At 41.3% G+C, this 16823-nt stretch overlaps 1 protein-coding gene and 1 non-coding gene across 3 annotated transcripts; both read right to left on the bottom strand.

Moving 5' to 3' along the window:
- Positions 1 to 337: 337 nt before the first annotated feature.
- SLC25A3 (solute carrier family 25 member 3) lies at positions 338 to 12782 on the bottom strand. 2 transcript variants are annotated; one of them, XM_059473264.1, is made up of 8 exons: positions 12700 to 12782; positions 12390 to 12546; positions 7930 to 8051; positions 5271 to 5450; positions 4980 to 5161; positions 4098 to 4270; positions 3535 to 3645; positions 338 to 3424 (listed from the first exon to the last, which is right to left on the bottom strand). In XM_059473264.1, the coding sequence occupies exons 2-8, from the start codon at positions 12538 to 12540 to the stop codon at positions 3264 to 3266; spliced, it is 1080 nt and encodes a 359-aa protein (XP_059329247.1). In that variant the 5' UTR covers positions 12541 to 12546; positions 12700 to 12782; the 3' UTR covers positions 338 to 3263. The 2 variants fall into 2 exon arrangements, with proteins under 2 accessions (XP_059329247.1, XP_059329246.1); XM_059473263.1 differs by lacking the exon at positions 7930 to 8051 and adding an exon at positions 7651 to 7772.
- LOC132074032 (small nucleolar RNA SNORA53) lies at positions 4567 to 4806 on the bottom strand. The gene has a single exon (XR_009418575.1). It is a non-coding gene; the product is annotated as a small nucleolar RNA SNORA53 (small nucleolar RNA).
- Positions 12783 to 16823: the final 4041 nt, after the last annotated feature.

Below are 16823 nucleotides of genomic sequence, written 5' to 3'. Positions count from 1 at the left end.
ATCATCCCATTGAGCCCAAAATGTAGTGACATTCAGGCCATCTTTGCTTTTAATTTAGCTTTCGGGTACAAAACTGGCCAAGTATACTTGTCAGCAACTTGAAAGGAAAAAAAACAACCCAAAAGCCAGCAACAGCATTAAATGATCAATGATGAAAAATTACATGAGCAAATTAATCCCAAAAGAATAAAATCTACTTTTAGACACCAGAACATCTGCTTAGCCAAGAATTTTCTGCTAGCAGTATCTTTCTCCCTAGCACTGAGTTACAAATTCAAACAAAAATTCTGTAACAACACCATGCAGCTATTAAGCTCATCTACCCAAGGTACTCATATTTGCTATAAAAAAGCAGGATGTTTATTGTTTCCACTGCGAACTACATCATTTCTATGTAAAAATGTAAATGAGTTACAAGTATTTGTATTATTACAGCCCATTTTAAAATGATATGCAACAGACATTTCTGCAAGTATCAGTGAGCGTCAGCACATTTCATCTGTAGTACAACCTGATACAAACACCGTGTGCAAATGCAGTAGTTACTCCAAATTTATATATACTTTAAACCAGAAAGCTCATCTCAGCTCCAAAACCAGCAAGAAAGTATGTTTTCTCCTTCATAAAATATACACAAGCAGCATATACATAATCCATGTTTTACAGAGCACTTTGGGGTTTACTGATGGGTCTGGAGTTACCTAAGTTCAAAATGGGTACCCCTTTTGGACTTTCCTTGCAATGGAAGTGCAAATCCATCAAAAGTACCATTGCTCCATCTCAACCTTCGGAAAATGTACCAGGCATTATGCACAAAGCAGTTATCAATGACAAAGTTGACCTTTTAAATGAATTTTAATAATTTTTCCCACTGAAGCTAATTTAAAATACCAGCAGGCAACCCTTTAAGCAACACCCTTTCCTAACAAGCACCTGAACAATCCTATGGCTGAATGTCAATGAAGCTGGCAGCTGCAAGGCAATTCTCTCCCCCTCTTGGGTTTTCCACTGAAATACAACACTGCAAGGAGCACTTAGTGTAGTTTCCCTTTCTCAGTTACAGAAGAGGAACTGCTGGCTGCCTCTTGTAGTCTTATCTCAGGTCTACCTTGACAAAATTATCTAAGCATCTTTAAAAGATAGTTTCAGGTCTACCAGTGAGCAATAAGAAAATGGACTTAAAATTCTCTTATTGTTGTACGTATTTTTAACAACTGTGCAACATGGACTCAACCCTTGAGAAAAATTGTGCGACTTTGCTCCACATACAGAATGAGTCTTGAGAAATTTAGCTCTGCACTAGACTGCTTGACAGACTACCTCACTACATAAGCCAAGCTTGTCTCAGTCTTCTGCCAGCCTTAAAATTTGAGTTCTTCACTTTCCCCAGGATTAGAAGGAACTTTCAGCAAAGAAAGAAAAATCTACTGAGTTAAAACATGCCTCTAAAGAAACTGATTTTCAGTACACAAAAGTGAGTTTTGCCTAGCAAGCTGCACCATACACACAACTTCAAAAGGTGATTTAACATCAACAGTCTTAATACAAGTCATAGTAAGGGCTCTTCTCCAAGGAAGCTCTTACAAGTATTTAATGACTCATAAAATAATCTCAGAGCTTCCCATACACGATGGGGAAACAAGATTTACATACTTTTAGCATTAGATAATTTTAATTTACCAACAAAGTACTTGTACAAGTATTTTATTTAGACTTAGGGTCTAAATTTGACTTTGCTGTGTAATGCAGGCAGATACCAGTTGCTCTAAGAGTGCCTTTACTACTGTCATGGTGACAGGGAAATGGTGTAGTTCTAGCTTTTACTCTGCATTCTGAAAGGCAACAATTCAAAATAAGGCCCAGCTTTCTTGTTTAGCATAATCATTCAAAATCTTGGAAGTTGGAGGATTTTCCCAGGGGGTGAGAAGCTCAGTGCTACAACAGCAGGCACACCCGACTCCAGCAAGATGCAGCAGTCAGTACATTTATGATATTCCAATGGCACCTGTCTGATTTGTCATTTTGGCTCTGAAGAAGCCAAGAAAAGAGGAAGAAGCAGTGTAACATAAATGCCAAGCTACTTTCAGTATCAGCTCACACACTGTAAGGCAGCCTATCCACAGAATGGCAAAAAAACCCACATCAGCTCCAGCTCTACTTTGTGAGCTAAGTAGTACTGGATAGGGTGTAGTGATTACCAGCTGTGGGTTATTGAACAGGTGAAATGCAGAAGGCAGCACCATCTCCCTGCACTAAGACTTGAGAAAAAACTTTAAAATAAATACCTTAACATTTCCCTTACCTTATGTGCTGAGGAGCATGTATTTCTTCACATCAAGGTCCAAAAAACCTGACATGGCTCCTTGAGCTGCAGAAATACATGGTTCAACCATAATTCAGTATTATACTAATTCAGAAAAAACTAACGGAAATAAAAAACTACAGCTGTAGCAAATGCAGGAAAAAGCTGGCAAGTTTTTCAAACTCTAGAGTAAAAGACAAGCCATTTTTATTTTATTGTAAAGCTGAAGTACACCATTAGTAGTCAAATATATTTGAAAATCTTTATTAACATCAGCTTTTCTCTAGTTAAGAGGTAGCAACTACTGTTTAATTCCACAGGACAATCAGAAGAGCCGAGTTCTTTGGTGTGGTTCAAAGCCAACAGAAGCAGAAATTAGTCAAGTAAGCATAAGTTAAGTTGGGATGACCATCCCAAGGCAGAAACAGCTCTAGTATGCATAAGGTTCCTTTTATCTCTGTGGGAAACACTGATATCATGACTAGGATGCCCCATCAGACTCCAGTCTCATCTCAGCCATTCAGGAGTTCAGCTGTTCCACAGTAACAGCTTATTACAGGCAAATGATCAGTGGGCTCCAAGTGCAAGGACAGGCTCTTGGCACTTCTCTGGAAACAGTGAAAACCTAATTTTAAGTGGAAGGGTAACATTTCTCTAGTTTCTAAAGTGTGATACAGGGTATTTTTTTAAAAACTTTTTTGGGGTGGAAGGGGGGAAGCCAGGAGAGTATTTGAGGTATTTGCTACTATGAAATGAAGCTTACATATGCAGTAGTAAACAGACACTAAGCACTCTGTTTCTCATTTATTTCAGGCAATGACAGTGGTAGAATTTAAACCCTCATGTGAGATGAGGGCACAACCAATAATGACATTATATAGTTTGTTTTCTACATAGTCAAATATATAAAAGTTTCATGAAACTCATCACTGGGTCAGCCAGCAGTCAGTCCATGAGTTGTCTATTCAGTTAGACCAAGCTTCTTCTTCAGAGATTCTGGCATTTCAGGTGGAGGTGGGCGAGGAAGTCTGAAATAAACCTTGACAGAATCGTAGATGAACCACTGTAGTGCAGTCAGGGTACCAATCATAATGATACGAGCAAACAGACCTTTCCATACACCTGGAGAGCAAACCATAAAGTGTGAGCAGCATAAAATGGCATGAAAAAAATGCCTCCTCCCCTAAACACCAGAAACACTTGATCCAAAATACATGAAAGAAAGAATGTACCTTTGAATCCAAGCCTCATAAGAACCTGTGAAGCTGAGCTGCCCTTTTCTTTGTTCAACACAGACACCACGGAGTCAGCAGGATGGGAAACAATTGCACAGAACACACCAGCTGAAAGAATAATTTGACATTAGTTCTGTGGTGTTTTAGCTGTACCACTACTGTGTACACTAAGTACAACCACCTGAAACTTCTGAACAGAAGAAAACAGCCAAAAAAAACTTCTGAATCTTTGGATATTGAAAATTCCCCCCTTTCATCAGAAAATTCCCAAGACTGAGAAAGATGCAAATTTTCACTTAAATCAGCTGCAATTTTTAAATCTGGCCATCAATACTGGTAACATACAGGAGCAGTTAAGAGAAGTCTCCTATTACAGACCCATTTTCCCCTAACAGACTGATTTTATAGTTCCTTCTCCTGCACATTTCAAAGCTGCAGGGAAGTTCTCCCATGCTAGTGACATCTGCTAATGTCACTTTTCAGTTAATACTCTGAAAAGCAACAGGTATCTAGATTTGCAGTAATCCATTAATGTAGTGTAGAACTTAAAGATTCCTTACCAATATAGCCTGCAACAAATGTGACTACCAGCTGTTCTCCTTTTGTACATTCACTTCGTGGCTTGGGAACAACGTACTTGTAGAGAGCTTCAACAGTACGTTCAAAGCAGGCAAACTTCATCATTGTGTATGGAATCTGTCTCATCCATAGTGGAGCAACACCTTTATAGAAACTTAACCAGAGAAGAGACAATCTCAGTTTCATTTTCTTCATTATTTAAAAGTGTATTTCTAACCTGAAATGAATCAGCTTATTTATTGCTGCTATACAACTTCTATATACTGACCCTGTAATGCTGTCAATGCCCACAGAAATTAGAGTTGTTTAAATTCCTAAGTACTACCTTCAAACAGCAGCACAAATTAAAATTTTCCTGATCCCCAGGCTGCACAGCAGTTTCTTTAGTCCCTTTTCAGATTACAATACACTGCAGCAATGTAGTACTCGTACTACCAGGGCAGTAAGGGTAATGTCTGCATGCCAGCCAAGTCCTGATAGTGAAACATGACCTGTACATCTACAGCCACTTCTATCAGAACAGAAAGCTAACATGCAGTTATATTGCTCTCACATGCCAATGACTCAAGCATCTTTGACTGTACAACCAGAAAGTTGCTGAGTATCTCTGACTGGAACTGCTAGAAACTGAAGTTATCCAGCAGAACTCAGCACAAAGATACTCACAAAGATGGATCTAAGGAGCATGTGGAATTAACAGGCAGTTCAGCACAGATCACCTGAAGTATGTTAAGTTCTTATCTTGAAATGCAAAGAGCAAAAAAGTATTACAAGCTAAGGCCAGAACTAGTTACAACACCAGCTCTTCATTATGAAAACATACTGAAAATCAAGAATTGCAATTAAAATGAAGGGATGCTTACGCCCAGATGCCTTCTTCTGCAAACATTTTGGGTAAAGCCTGCCGTAGAGTGTTTGCATATCCAGGCTGTGTCTGAATGCGAACTTTAGCAGCTTCCATTGGAGCCAGAGCAATGTCAGCAAAAAACTCCGCACTGGCAGATGCAGCTAAATATAGCGAAGTACGCCACAAATAGGCATTTTCCTGAAAGGAATTAAACATGCATTTTTATTAATGAGTCATGCTTTTGTGATTACTCCTTATACTATGATGCTGCAGACATACAGCTTTACAAAAAACATTTAAGGCTTACCTCTCCCAGCATGTTGCCATACAAGATTTTGAAAACTTCATAAAAACCAAATTTACAAAGCCCTTGCATGGAATAGCCAATAAAAGTTGGAGCCCATCCCTTAGCCAAGCCACGAACACCATCTTCCTTGATTGTCACTGAAAATCCATTGAAGATGCTCTTGTATTTTTGTGGATCAACCTAAAAAGAACAGACAGTTAAACGTTTGATATTGCTATTTTCCTTCTCACACCCCATCCAAAATTCTAAATTTTTGTTTCCTCAGACAGCTGGTTTCCTATAATTCCCTGGACAGATGACGTACACACCACAAAGTTACACTAATGGTTACTTGCTACTCTCAAACCCTGACTTATTTTAACAGCCAGTATGTTCTTCCTCAATACTCAGAAACCACCAAACTGAATTTTGTTTCACTTTAATTCTCCAAATTAACAATGCAACTGTAATGAAAAGACTTACTGAAATCACTGTTCTAACACTGTCAGTGGTGCAGCTACTGGTGCAACTACGTATAGATCAAATTTTTAAAAATTTAATGGGTCCTGTCAGCAATCTCATCTACTTTACACACTCTAGCTATGTACACTCAAGCACTGCCAGAAACCTAGAGATCACATGATTACTAATCACAGAAAGTTGTTTCTCCTCTCTGATCTCTCCACACAGTCAGACTAAGATAGATGGAGCAAACCAGATCAAGAAGTACTCAAAAACTTCCACACTTGTACTTTGACCTGGCAATAAAGGCCATAGAGGCTACACCAATTGTCTTCTGCCCATAAAATTTTGAGAGATTTTATTAACTTATCAGAAATTTAACACAGACTGACTTGAACAATTTTGTTTCAGGTGAAAGGAAGTAATTTAGCAGGAACTTTTTAATGGGTAATTACGTCACATCCCACTGTTACTTTTCATATCTGACATCATCCTACAGCTCCTCTAAGGATAAAAAGGAAAATATCAAACTGGATGCCCATCAAAGCTTTTAGAAAGAGCTACGAAACATGCATGCCAACCTGCACTGACTGGTATACTGTCATGCAGTCTAGGAACAACATACTTGAGATCTAGTTCATCTAAATATGTCAATTTTAGAAAGAGACATAATTTTAGAAAATTTGATATTTAATCAGGCACTGTAAAATGGGACTATGTTCAAGTCAGAACCAAGCTTAGTTATTAGGTGTCCTGGTTTCAGTTAAACCATGGCAAAGGTGACCTCTTCTTAAAAAGACATGAGAGGGCAGGCAACAGGTTTCTTCCTGGAGAACTTAGGAAGGATTAGTAACATGCTCTGTACTGGATCTGTAAAGAGATAAATGCTGACAGGTTTTACAAGATCACACCTGCAATCCACATGGAACCCCCCTCCTGAACCTCCCTCTAAGTGCTGGAGAGGGAAAGGGAAGTACCACCACCCTGACCATACAATAAACCAGAACTGGTAGCCCACACTGAGCATGTCTGATGTGTTACAGATTTCCTAGTTTGAGACCAGGATTTCAGATGCTCTCAAGAATGTGAAAAAGTCTCTCTGGTAAACATTAAATAAAGGCCATTCCAAAGAACATGGTTTTGAAGAACAGCACATGCATACTTCTAGCATGACAAGGAGGTCTGACTAATCCAGAGTTCCCTCCTAATTTCAGGAGTTCTAAAATAACAAAATGGCCATTTTTATAATCAGCCTATGCAACAGGGAAATCATGAACTACTATATTTCCAGAAATTTACAGGAGTGCTTTAATTTGCTTCATTCTTGCAGATTTGCCTGAATAAATCCATTAGTATGTTTTCATCCATGGCTATTCACAAAATTATTTTAATGTGTCACAAGTGCAATGCAATAATGCTCCCTTTAGATTAATCAAAAACCACTTCAAGGAAAGCAGTTGCAAGCATCAATGGCCTTCATGATATCAAATCAAGTTCTAGCCACTGCTCAAAGTGGCATCATTAGAAAATATCCAATCCATAAGCCGTGCATTGATATCCTTGGTGTTAATGGATCAAATGACACATGCATGTCACTCCAGGCTAAAAAACACAGATCCAAAAGATACTACTCCAAAAGCACTGGAATAATGCTGGACAGCTAACCAGCCAGCAGAGTAACATTGTGGTGGATGCCTTTTAGCAAACATAGTCACCTAAACGTGCCTTAAACGCTGTCAAAAATAACGCATCCATATTATCTGTAATACCTTTACTTCTCTTCAAAGTGGTATTTTGCTAGTCTTACAGCAGTAGATTTGAAAAATTCAAGTTTGCTTGCTTCTTCTCATCCACAAAAGACTGCATCCCTACTGCCAACTCTTAATATGCTGTCTACATAGAAAACAGAAGTTGAAGAAATGTTTGAGTCGATACAAACCTGCATACGGCATTTCACTAAATCCAGAGGTACGACACCAGTGTGTGTCAGGCCACAACTTAGGACCCCACCAACGCCACAGAGAGCATAAAACTTGAGCGAGCCATATTCACAACTGTATTCTGCAGCAAAAAATAAAGACACACCATGCTTTTATATCAACTCCATGCACTGTTGGACAGCCATGTCCACGGTATGGTTTATGCCTCCATCTCATTAGTAATTAAATATACCACACTGAACATGCTCTGTCATCACATACCAACATGCAGAACAAACCTGCATTCTGCATTTAACCAGGTCTAGAGGAACCAGGGCCGTATGTGTTGTTCCACAGCTAATAATCCCACCAAGGCCACAAAGGATAAAGAATCTGTTTGAGCCATAGGCACAGCTGTATTCTAGTTAATTGGAAAAAAATTACACATATATGATCAATCATAAATGGTAACAATGATTAGAAAAGAAACAAAACTAAGTGCTACCTTCTCAAAAGTATTAAACTGAAATAATCTCCCATGCTGTATCATTTGAATATAGTGTTATAATGAAAAATTATTCTTTTGCTTTAAATTAAAACATTTTGGACTGAAAAGATTTGATTCTAGCCTTCCAAGTTGAATTTGCTCCTTTAAATAAGCAAAGGAAGAAACACTGAAGTTTTAGCTCAGAGCACACTAAAACCATAGAAATGAATCCCACAAGTTACTAGCAGAAATTGACTCAAAGTTGCAATGCCCAACAATTTCTTATATCCAGGAAATAAGAATAGTATTCCTCTAGTACTCAAAAGACCAAGCTTCTTTAGTTAAATATTCTATGACAGTTTAACTTCTGTAGAGTTTAAGTGGAGACTTTTTTTTTTAAGTAGTCTCTCTTAAGTAGAGACTATAAAAAGCTACAATTTTGGTGTTGGACATATGCAGATATATTTTCACATATTTCTCAGATTATTTACAAAGATTTTTTATAAACTCTTTCAAATACAGAATCTCACATGTATAGAGCTTGTTTAATGAAACAGCAGATCGCTATTTATACACAAGGTTCATTAAAGAATCTTTCAGATCACATTTATTCAAGAGATACTTGATATGCACTGTCCTATAGAGTGTATATATTGTGTATAAAATAATCCAATCTTAAAATAATTATTAATTTTCACATACTGCTAGATAACAAAGTTACTGGAGCTGGAAAGAAAGAATCCATTTCCTTCTTCCATTTTTGAAGAAACTACAGAGGCTATGTGTGAGTGCAAACAAGAAACACTCAAATTTACAATGAACCGTAAAAAATAAGCATACATTAGCAGCACAGCTCTACTACTATGCTCAACATTTTAAAAATATACATAAAAGCAAATCCAACATACTGAATAAGAATACAGAAAATAATACACTATGTAAAAAATATTCTTCAAAGTAGAAAAACAATCTTTTGCTAAATTTATTGGTGTCACTTCAATATAATGAAATAGACATTAAAGTGTTACAACTTACCAAGAAATACTAATGACAACTAAAAGACAGCAAAAGCCTATCTTATGTAGAGCTTCTTTGCCATCTTTCTGGCTGTGAATTCCTTTATGAGCACCAACAGAAGCTGACAATGGTGTTCAACAGCACCAGCAGAGCAGATAACACTAGCAGGCTTATCCAGCTCCTAACTTTGCTAACATAACTTTTAAAGGAACTCCTTCCCACAAATGTTCCAGATTTTACACTACATTTTGTATTTATGTTTTTCACCTTACTTTTAAAAATTGCCCAACAACAAAAAGTAAGTTTTTCTTTATTTAAAAGAATAAATATCAAATCACAGATGCCATAGTGGACCTAAGTTAAAAGCTAAAAGTCAGTTATCAGAATTACTTATTTTTAATTGAGATACTGCTAAAGACTGTAAATATGCTGGTCTAGGACTTACACATAGTTCCAAAATAGCTTGGCTAGCAGAAACAATCTGTTCTTTCTAGAATGGCTGGTTAAACACACACAGATCAGGCAGGTGTAACCAGAGAACAGACTCTAGGTCTGTCTGGGCCAGCTCTGTCTAGCTGTGTCTTTGGCCAACAGCACCACAGCCCTGCAGCAGCTACCATGCTGCCAGATCTCAGAACTGCTTGTTCACATTGCCTTTACCACAGTAATTTAAAGTCATACTGCTCAAATGACAGGGACAGACCTTTATAGTAGCCAGAGAAAAGAAGAGTTTTATGCATGTGGATTACAATGCTATTCAGACTGATCTGTCAGCCTGGTGTTCAAGTACAGTGATAAAGAAAGCCAGTATCCATTAGGCTGAGCTCTTTAGAGGTGCCTAAGTTTGGAGTGGTACAGCACTACTAGGAAAATAAAGCCTAGTAGTGATGATCTTGGACTTTTTATTTCAGAAGTAAAGTCAAATTTTCTAAACAATTTCTAAAAAAACAGCTGAACATGCTGCACAGAGGAACAGAAAGTCATTCTAACATATCCAGGTAATCATTTAAGACAAATATCTATAAGGTACACAAATTATACATATGGCATAAAAATGTATCTCCTCTGTTGAGACAGCTACATCGTAACTATTTAATCTCTCTGCTTCCAATCTGACACGGTAACAAGGACAAATTCCGTAAGCTGGTCATAAAATACTCGGTGTCTGAGCGCCGATGTGGCTGATGCCCTGAGCTGATCTCAGAAGGTCGTGTGGCTTGTACTGACTTTGTGTGACCTTGTGCAAGTTCTGATATCTTCTGCAACGTGTTACGTTCTCAACACAAAAGCCAGAGAACCAGCTGGGTACATGAAATAATGAACTCAGCAGAAAAGATTATGAAGATTGAAAAACTTTGGCCACCTTTGACCTCAACTGCCAACAAACAGGATGAAGATTAAGCATAACGCTTTAAAGAAATAAGCGCACCTAGTGAATATATTTAGCATACCAAAGAGCGATTTAGGGCTTTAGTTAGCTGGCAGCAGGATTACTACACTGAGAGCCACAAATAATTTCTTGTAAACTTCATAAAACAAACCTGTTTCATGTATTATATGAATGTTCATGCAACTCCACTGAAATACTTCAATAATCACAGTGCTCCAGAAGAGGTAGCTTGCTGAAATTAATTCCTACTTTTTTTTTTTTTAAGTAAAACCAGAAAGACGCTTTTAAGTCACTGACAGCTTAAAAGAATTAGAATTTTAATATCCACCTCTACTACAGATGGATCTCAATAGGTTGCAGAGACGTGCAGAGATGAACTGAATTAAGTACAACAAAGGCAAATACAGGATCCTGTACCTGGGGAGGCACAGCCCCACGGACCAGCACAGGCTGGAAATGGCTCTGCAGAGAAGGAGCTGGGGGTCCTGCTGGGCAGCCAAGCTGTCCATGAGCCAGCAGTGTGTATGCCTGTGGCCAAGAAGGCCACTCCACCAGGGTATCCTGTAATGCACTGGGAAGAGCACTGCCAGCAGCTCGAGGGCCATCCTGTCTGTCCCTTTACTCAGCCCCAGTGAGGCTACACTTGGAGTGCTGTGCCCAGTCCTGCGCCCCTCGGTACAAGACAGACATGCAGCTCCTGGAGCAGGTCCAGGAGAGGGTGACAAATATGATCAGGAGACTGGAACACCTCATTTATGAAGAGAGGCTGAAGGAGCTGGGTCTGTTCAGCCTCAAGAAAGGATGACTGAAAGTGGACCTCACCATTGTCTATAACTACTTTTGGGAGGGTGTCAAGAGGATGGATCCAGGCTCTTCTCAGTGGTGACAGGACAAGAAGCAATGGGCAGACACCAACACACAGGAAGTTTTATGTGAAAATAAGAACTTCTTTACTGTAGGGACCACACACTGAAACAGGTTGCCCAAAGAGGCTATGGAGTCTCCCTCCCTGGAGATATTCAAGAATCTGGATACAGACCTCTGCAATCTGCTCCAAGATGACCCTATTTCAGCAGGGAAGTTGGATCTGTAAGGATGACGACGATGACTCATTGTGGTCCTTTCCAACCTTACCCATTCTGTGGTACTGCAAGTATCATCAAGGTCTGACCTTCAGAAGTCGACAAAATAACTGGGAAACATACAGGAAGCACTTGCACTTAACTCTTAAGTGCATGCCTGTATCTTAAATACCAAGCTATCTGGCATACATCCCACAACTAGTAAAAAGGAAAAAAAGAAATAAAAAATAACAACAGCGAGCAACCCTAATGTAAATAGGGTTCACGTACCCAGCTATGAATAAACTGGTGAAAAAAATAAGAGAAAAAGGATGGGAGAGATGGTCTTTCGAATCCACAGATTTCAGTCACTGCTTTTTTCCACCGATGAAAGAAGTACAGGCCTTCAACCTCGGTTCCCGAGGCTGCAGGCCATGCGGAGTCAGAAAAAGCGCTCGCTGCTCCCCAGGACAAAATCTACAGGAGTTTCTGTGATTACTCTGCACTAGAACCTTCCGATGTCCTTTCCCGGCAAACCGGATCCCTCCTGCTCCTCAGCACACAGCGCCGGGAGAGCGGAAGCACTGCCAGCGCCTCCCCCGCCCGTGCCCTTCCTCGTCCTCCAAGCGGGCGCGTAGGCCCAGCACCGGCCCCTCCCGGCCCGGCCGAGCCCCGCTGGACGCCGACATCCCCTGCACCGCCCTGCCGGGCACGGGCCCGCGTTGGCGGGGTCAGCGCAGGCACCGCCAGCCCCGCACGCCCGCGGGCCTCGCCTCCGCCCTGGCCCCTCCGTCCCGCTCTCACCTTCGTCGGCGGACGCGGCCGCCAGGCTCCGCCGCGTGGCGGAAGCCTCCGCGGGCTCCGCCGGGCGCTTTCTCACGCCGTCCTGCACCAGCTGGAAGTGCGGCGCGTAGAATGGGTTGTGCCGCGCGAGCGGCGCGATGGACGAGAACATGGCGACCTGAGGCGGGCGAGAAAAGCAGAGCGACGTGGGACCAGAAAACCCCGCCACGGCGCGGCCGCCGAGCCCCGACCCCGCAGCCGTGAAGCGGCCCTGCCGCCCCGAGGCTGAGCCCGGTCCCCGGCGGCGGGCGACCGCGCCGCCCCGACTCACCTCGCAAGATGGAGCCGCTGCGGCAGAGGCTGAACGCGGGCCCCGCGCCGTCACCTTGTCCTTCACCGCGCCGGGGGCGGGGCCGCCGCGCAACGAGCCGCGCCGCGATTGGCGGAGGCGCCACGCCAACCGCCGCGCACGCGCCGCCACCGCCCTCCCGCCCCGCGCCTGCGCCCGGGCGGGGCCGCGCTCGCTCCGCGCCCGGGGCCGGGCCCGGCCCTCAGCGCCCCGGGAGCGGCTCCGCCGGCGCTGGCTCGCTGCGGCCTGCTGCTGGGGCTGGGTGAGCCCGCCCTACAGCGATAAACCCTTCGCCTCCGCTTCTGTTCCTCCTTATCGCCGCCCGGCTCGGGGCGCTTGCCAGCCGCGCCACGTGCCTCCCGCAGCCTTGCCCCGGGCAATGTCAAACCAGAGACGCGCCCGAACGCGAGTTCCCCGTGCTGGCCTTGACCCGTGCTCTGCAGCACTCACACCGAATCATGAAAGCACCAGGCTTGGAAGAGATGTTTAAGATGAAGTCCAAGCCCTAGCATCGCACCCATTTTAAAAGATTAGTTTAAAGAAGTCCTCGGTATCACCCCAGGTTCCCCGTCTGGTAATCACATCCAGGAATACTTTGTAAAAAGCTCACCCCTCTCACCGGACTTCAGCTGAGAACTGTGCCAGCCCAAGCACGGTCAGATCTAGCACCAAGCGCTGCCTGCAGACTCCATGGCCGAGCTCCAGCTTCGGAGGGTCAGCTTGCAGGGCACCATGGCATAGCCTATGCTACAAGGACAGCAGCTGCTCACAGAATTGTTTCTTACTGGTTTGTTAAAAGCAGAATGTTCTGTAACACAGGACCCGTGCTTGGCCTTACCTATCTTTAACTATGCCTTTACCAGCACAGGGTGATTTCACTCATTTTTACATAGTACAAGACTAGCACAGACAAGTTAGCTCTCCAGTTACTGAAGAGGCAATAACTCCACTTTTTCATTGTTTTGATAATATACTTTTGATTACAGTGCTCTGCAACAGCATACACACACAAGCCAGGAAAGCAAGAGATGTGCTGAATATCCCAGCTCTTACTTCTGGACAAATGACTGCACCCCAGCTTTGGTCAGATAAGGGGTCCCTATCAAACTTCCAAAGAAGGCCCTTAAACCCTGGCTCTACTTGCTCTATTTCACAGTTAAGTTGTGAATCCAGGGAGACTGGCCTACAATACAATAGCACTGTCAAAGATATCACGGTTGGTTAAGTGCCTCTCGAATAAACTACACTCCAGCTGCTCAAGTAGGAAAAGGACAAATGAAACTTGCATTCTCCAAATACTTTAATTTAGCAACCAGCTGACAGCCCAAAGTGCTGTTGAATTCATTGCCAGTGGCAGCAGCGAAAACAAACCAGAATTGTTCTGCTCTACACACTCTCCTCTAAACAATTCTCGGTAACAATGTTTTATTTGAAAGGCAAACACTGACACTTATTTTCAATTAGATAGTAATCTCTAAACATGATTGAGATTTGGGCTCTTACCTTGAAACTGCATATAAATGATTACCATTCTTGCAGGCTTTTCCAATTTTTAACATCTAGAAAACCTTTGTTCCTTTCAATTATAAAGGATGAGTAGATGACTATTTATAGACATCTGTAGACTTGTGTGCACAACTATACAGACGCTTATGAGTTGGTCTGCAGAACTTTTCCAGAACAAACTGTGAGTTTGGTTTTTAAGTGACAACTTTTTTCAGCTGTACTCCTAACTACTAAACAGCACAGCCCCATGAAAATACAGGAATAATGTACATTCTTGCTGAACACATAACATTTCACGAAGAAAATACCTACCACTTTTCCCAGATGTGAAGGAATAAAATAGGAATAGCCTGTAATTCAAACTGCCTAGATAAATTTAATTAATTTCTGAGAGCCATTGCAGGTAGTAATAGGTGAAGACTTGAAAGGTGTTACCTTCTAGTGTCAACCTCTGTCCAATTCAGAGTAAAAAGAGCTATTGTAAATTAAATCCATCATTTTAATCAATAGCTCTACATGTTTGATGAAGTTAGGAAAATTTCAGTTTGCAACTCTGCAGTGTTCTTAATTTCATCTATCCTTGTGTTTTAACACCCACCACATACCCTCTCCATTTCCGACCCCAGTTTCACCTCACAATGCATACAATCAAGGAAATGCAGGCTAGTTGCTGTCTTACAGTAACTTTTCACAGTTCTAACATTTTGGTGAAGCCTGCAAGCAAAATCAAAGCTCTTAGGAGCTTTTTTCCCAGGTGACCTTGTTTTCAGAAGTACACGAGATACTGAAACAACCATCCATCCACACATTTGATAGGCTAGCAGTGCAGCATCTGCTTGGGTTGTAAACTTGTACTTTATATATACTTTCCTTGTTGCAACATCAGAACAACAAGACCTTGGTTCTAGAATCAGTCATGGATCAGGTTTTACAGCCCAAGGGAAATCTTAGTCTGCAGCATTTCCTTCACCAGGATCCAAGCTTCCAATGTTGAACAACAGCAGTCACATGTTCTCAACATAAAAAGTAGTGAAACCTCTATTCTTATTAATTGCTGCCATGGATATCCTTGTCTAATAATATTTCTTTAATTTTTTTTTTCATTCTCCTCACACATTATATAGTTTATCTCTTAAGCATCACAATTTTTTTTCCTAAAGAACAAATAAATAAGACAGTGCAGTTATGTTTTAACCACAGGCTACCAATGCTAACAAAGAACTTCAAAGTGTGGTGGAATGGTGGAACAGAAAACTTGTGGGTTTTTTTTTTTTTTTTTTTAGTATCAGCAGATACACAGTACTTACAGGTTTCTGTGCCACCTTAGGGCTGCTTTACAAGTTCAATCAGCTTGGAGACCCTGTGCTGTCAGAAATATGCATGTACATATCTATTGTAGTAATTTGCTGTTGCAAAGCAGCCCGGTAAATTCCCTCAGGAAAAAGGAAAAGCAAGTCAAAGGACAGTTTTAGACAAAGATAGGTAGACTCACCAAACACACAATAAAAACCACATTAACAGACAACAAAGGGTATGCTGAAACACCTACCTTTGCAAACACAAAATTTATACATCCCTGTCTCTATTCCACCCAATATGTTACTTAAGCCATATCAAAGTAAACCAAATGCACCAGCTTCATTTGCAATTACATAAATTTTACTGCTGAGTCTTCTTTGGGACCTGTATTATTTAAAGGCATTATTTTTATACTTGGCTTTTCGGCTTTGAATCTGCATAAACCAGTTAAAGTATTTTTTTAAAGATATCTTGTCCACAAAACTAGTAAAGAAGGTAATTAGCAGGAATTTTAATACCATGAAGAGCTTTGTAAGTTTATGCCACAGAAAACAAAACAAAACACACAGACCAAGCCCAGGAGGGATCTGAAATCATTCTGTAGGGCAGTGCTGAGCATGCTGTTAGCAAGTAAGCTTGGAGAAGTTCTTTCACACGGTTTCTTATGTAAATACAAATAAAGGCCTTAAACCACACAGAGAATTAAATTTAAGATCTTTCTTGAAAATGTATTCTCTTAGACACTACTGAAGCTCTCACACTCTCACCATGGATCAGACGCTGTAAGATTAATCTGAAGATTGCAAGTGAAATCCTCTAGTGATCCACAGCCTGATACCAGGCTCCCAAGACAGGGTGTATGTTGAAAGATTAGCACAGAATTTAAAGGGGAAAAAAACAAGCTGTGTGTTAACTCCAATTCAGACAGGAAATCAAAACCTGGCAGGTTTTCAGCACAGCATTCTGAGCACTATGACCAGTTATGAGAACCAAACCCAAAATAACATTGTCATGGCCATTAACTTCCACAAACCTTTTCCAGGCTTGTTGCAGTCCTTGCCCCAGAAGGGACTTCTTAAATCATACTTCCTACATCAGAACTCCACTCATTTTTGCAACTGAATTTTGGATACTAGTCCATAACATCGCTCTGTTTTGTCACTGGTACTGAAAGTTCAAGCTGGCTCTGTCTAAAAAACAAGATGAACTCACGGAACAAAAGTGGGAATGTGTAAAGGAAGGGAAAAAAGGAACATCAGTGCCTATTGCTTCAGGACCTTGATACAAAGAACTACAGTATA

This window comes from Ammospiza nelsoni, chromosome 5 (assembly GCF_027579445.1).
Source record: "Ammospiza nelsoni isolate bAmmNel1 chromosome 5, bAmmNel1.pri, whole genome shotgun sequence".
Classification (NCBI taxonomy): Eukaryota; Metazoa; Chordata; class Aves; order Passeriformes; family Passerellidae; genus Ammospiza; species Ammospiza nelsoni.
This window is presented reverse-complemented; position numbering and strand designations above follow the sequence as displayed.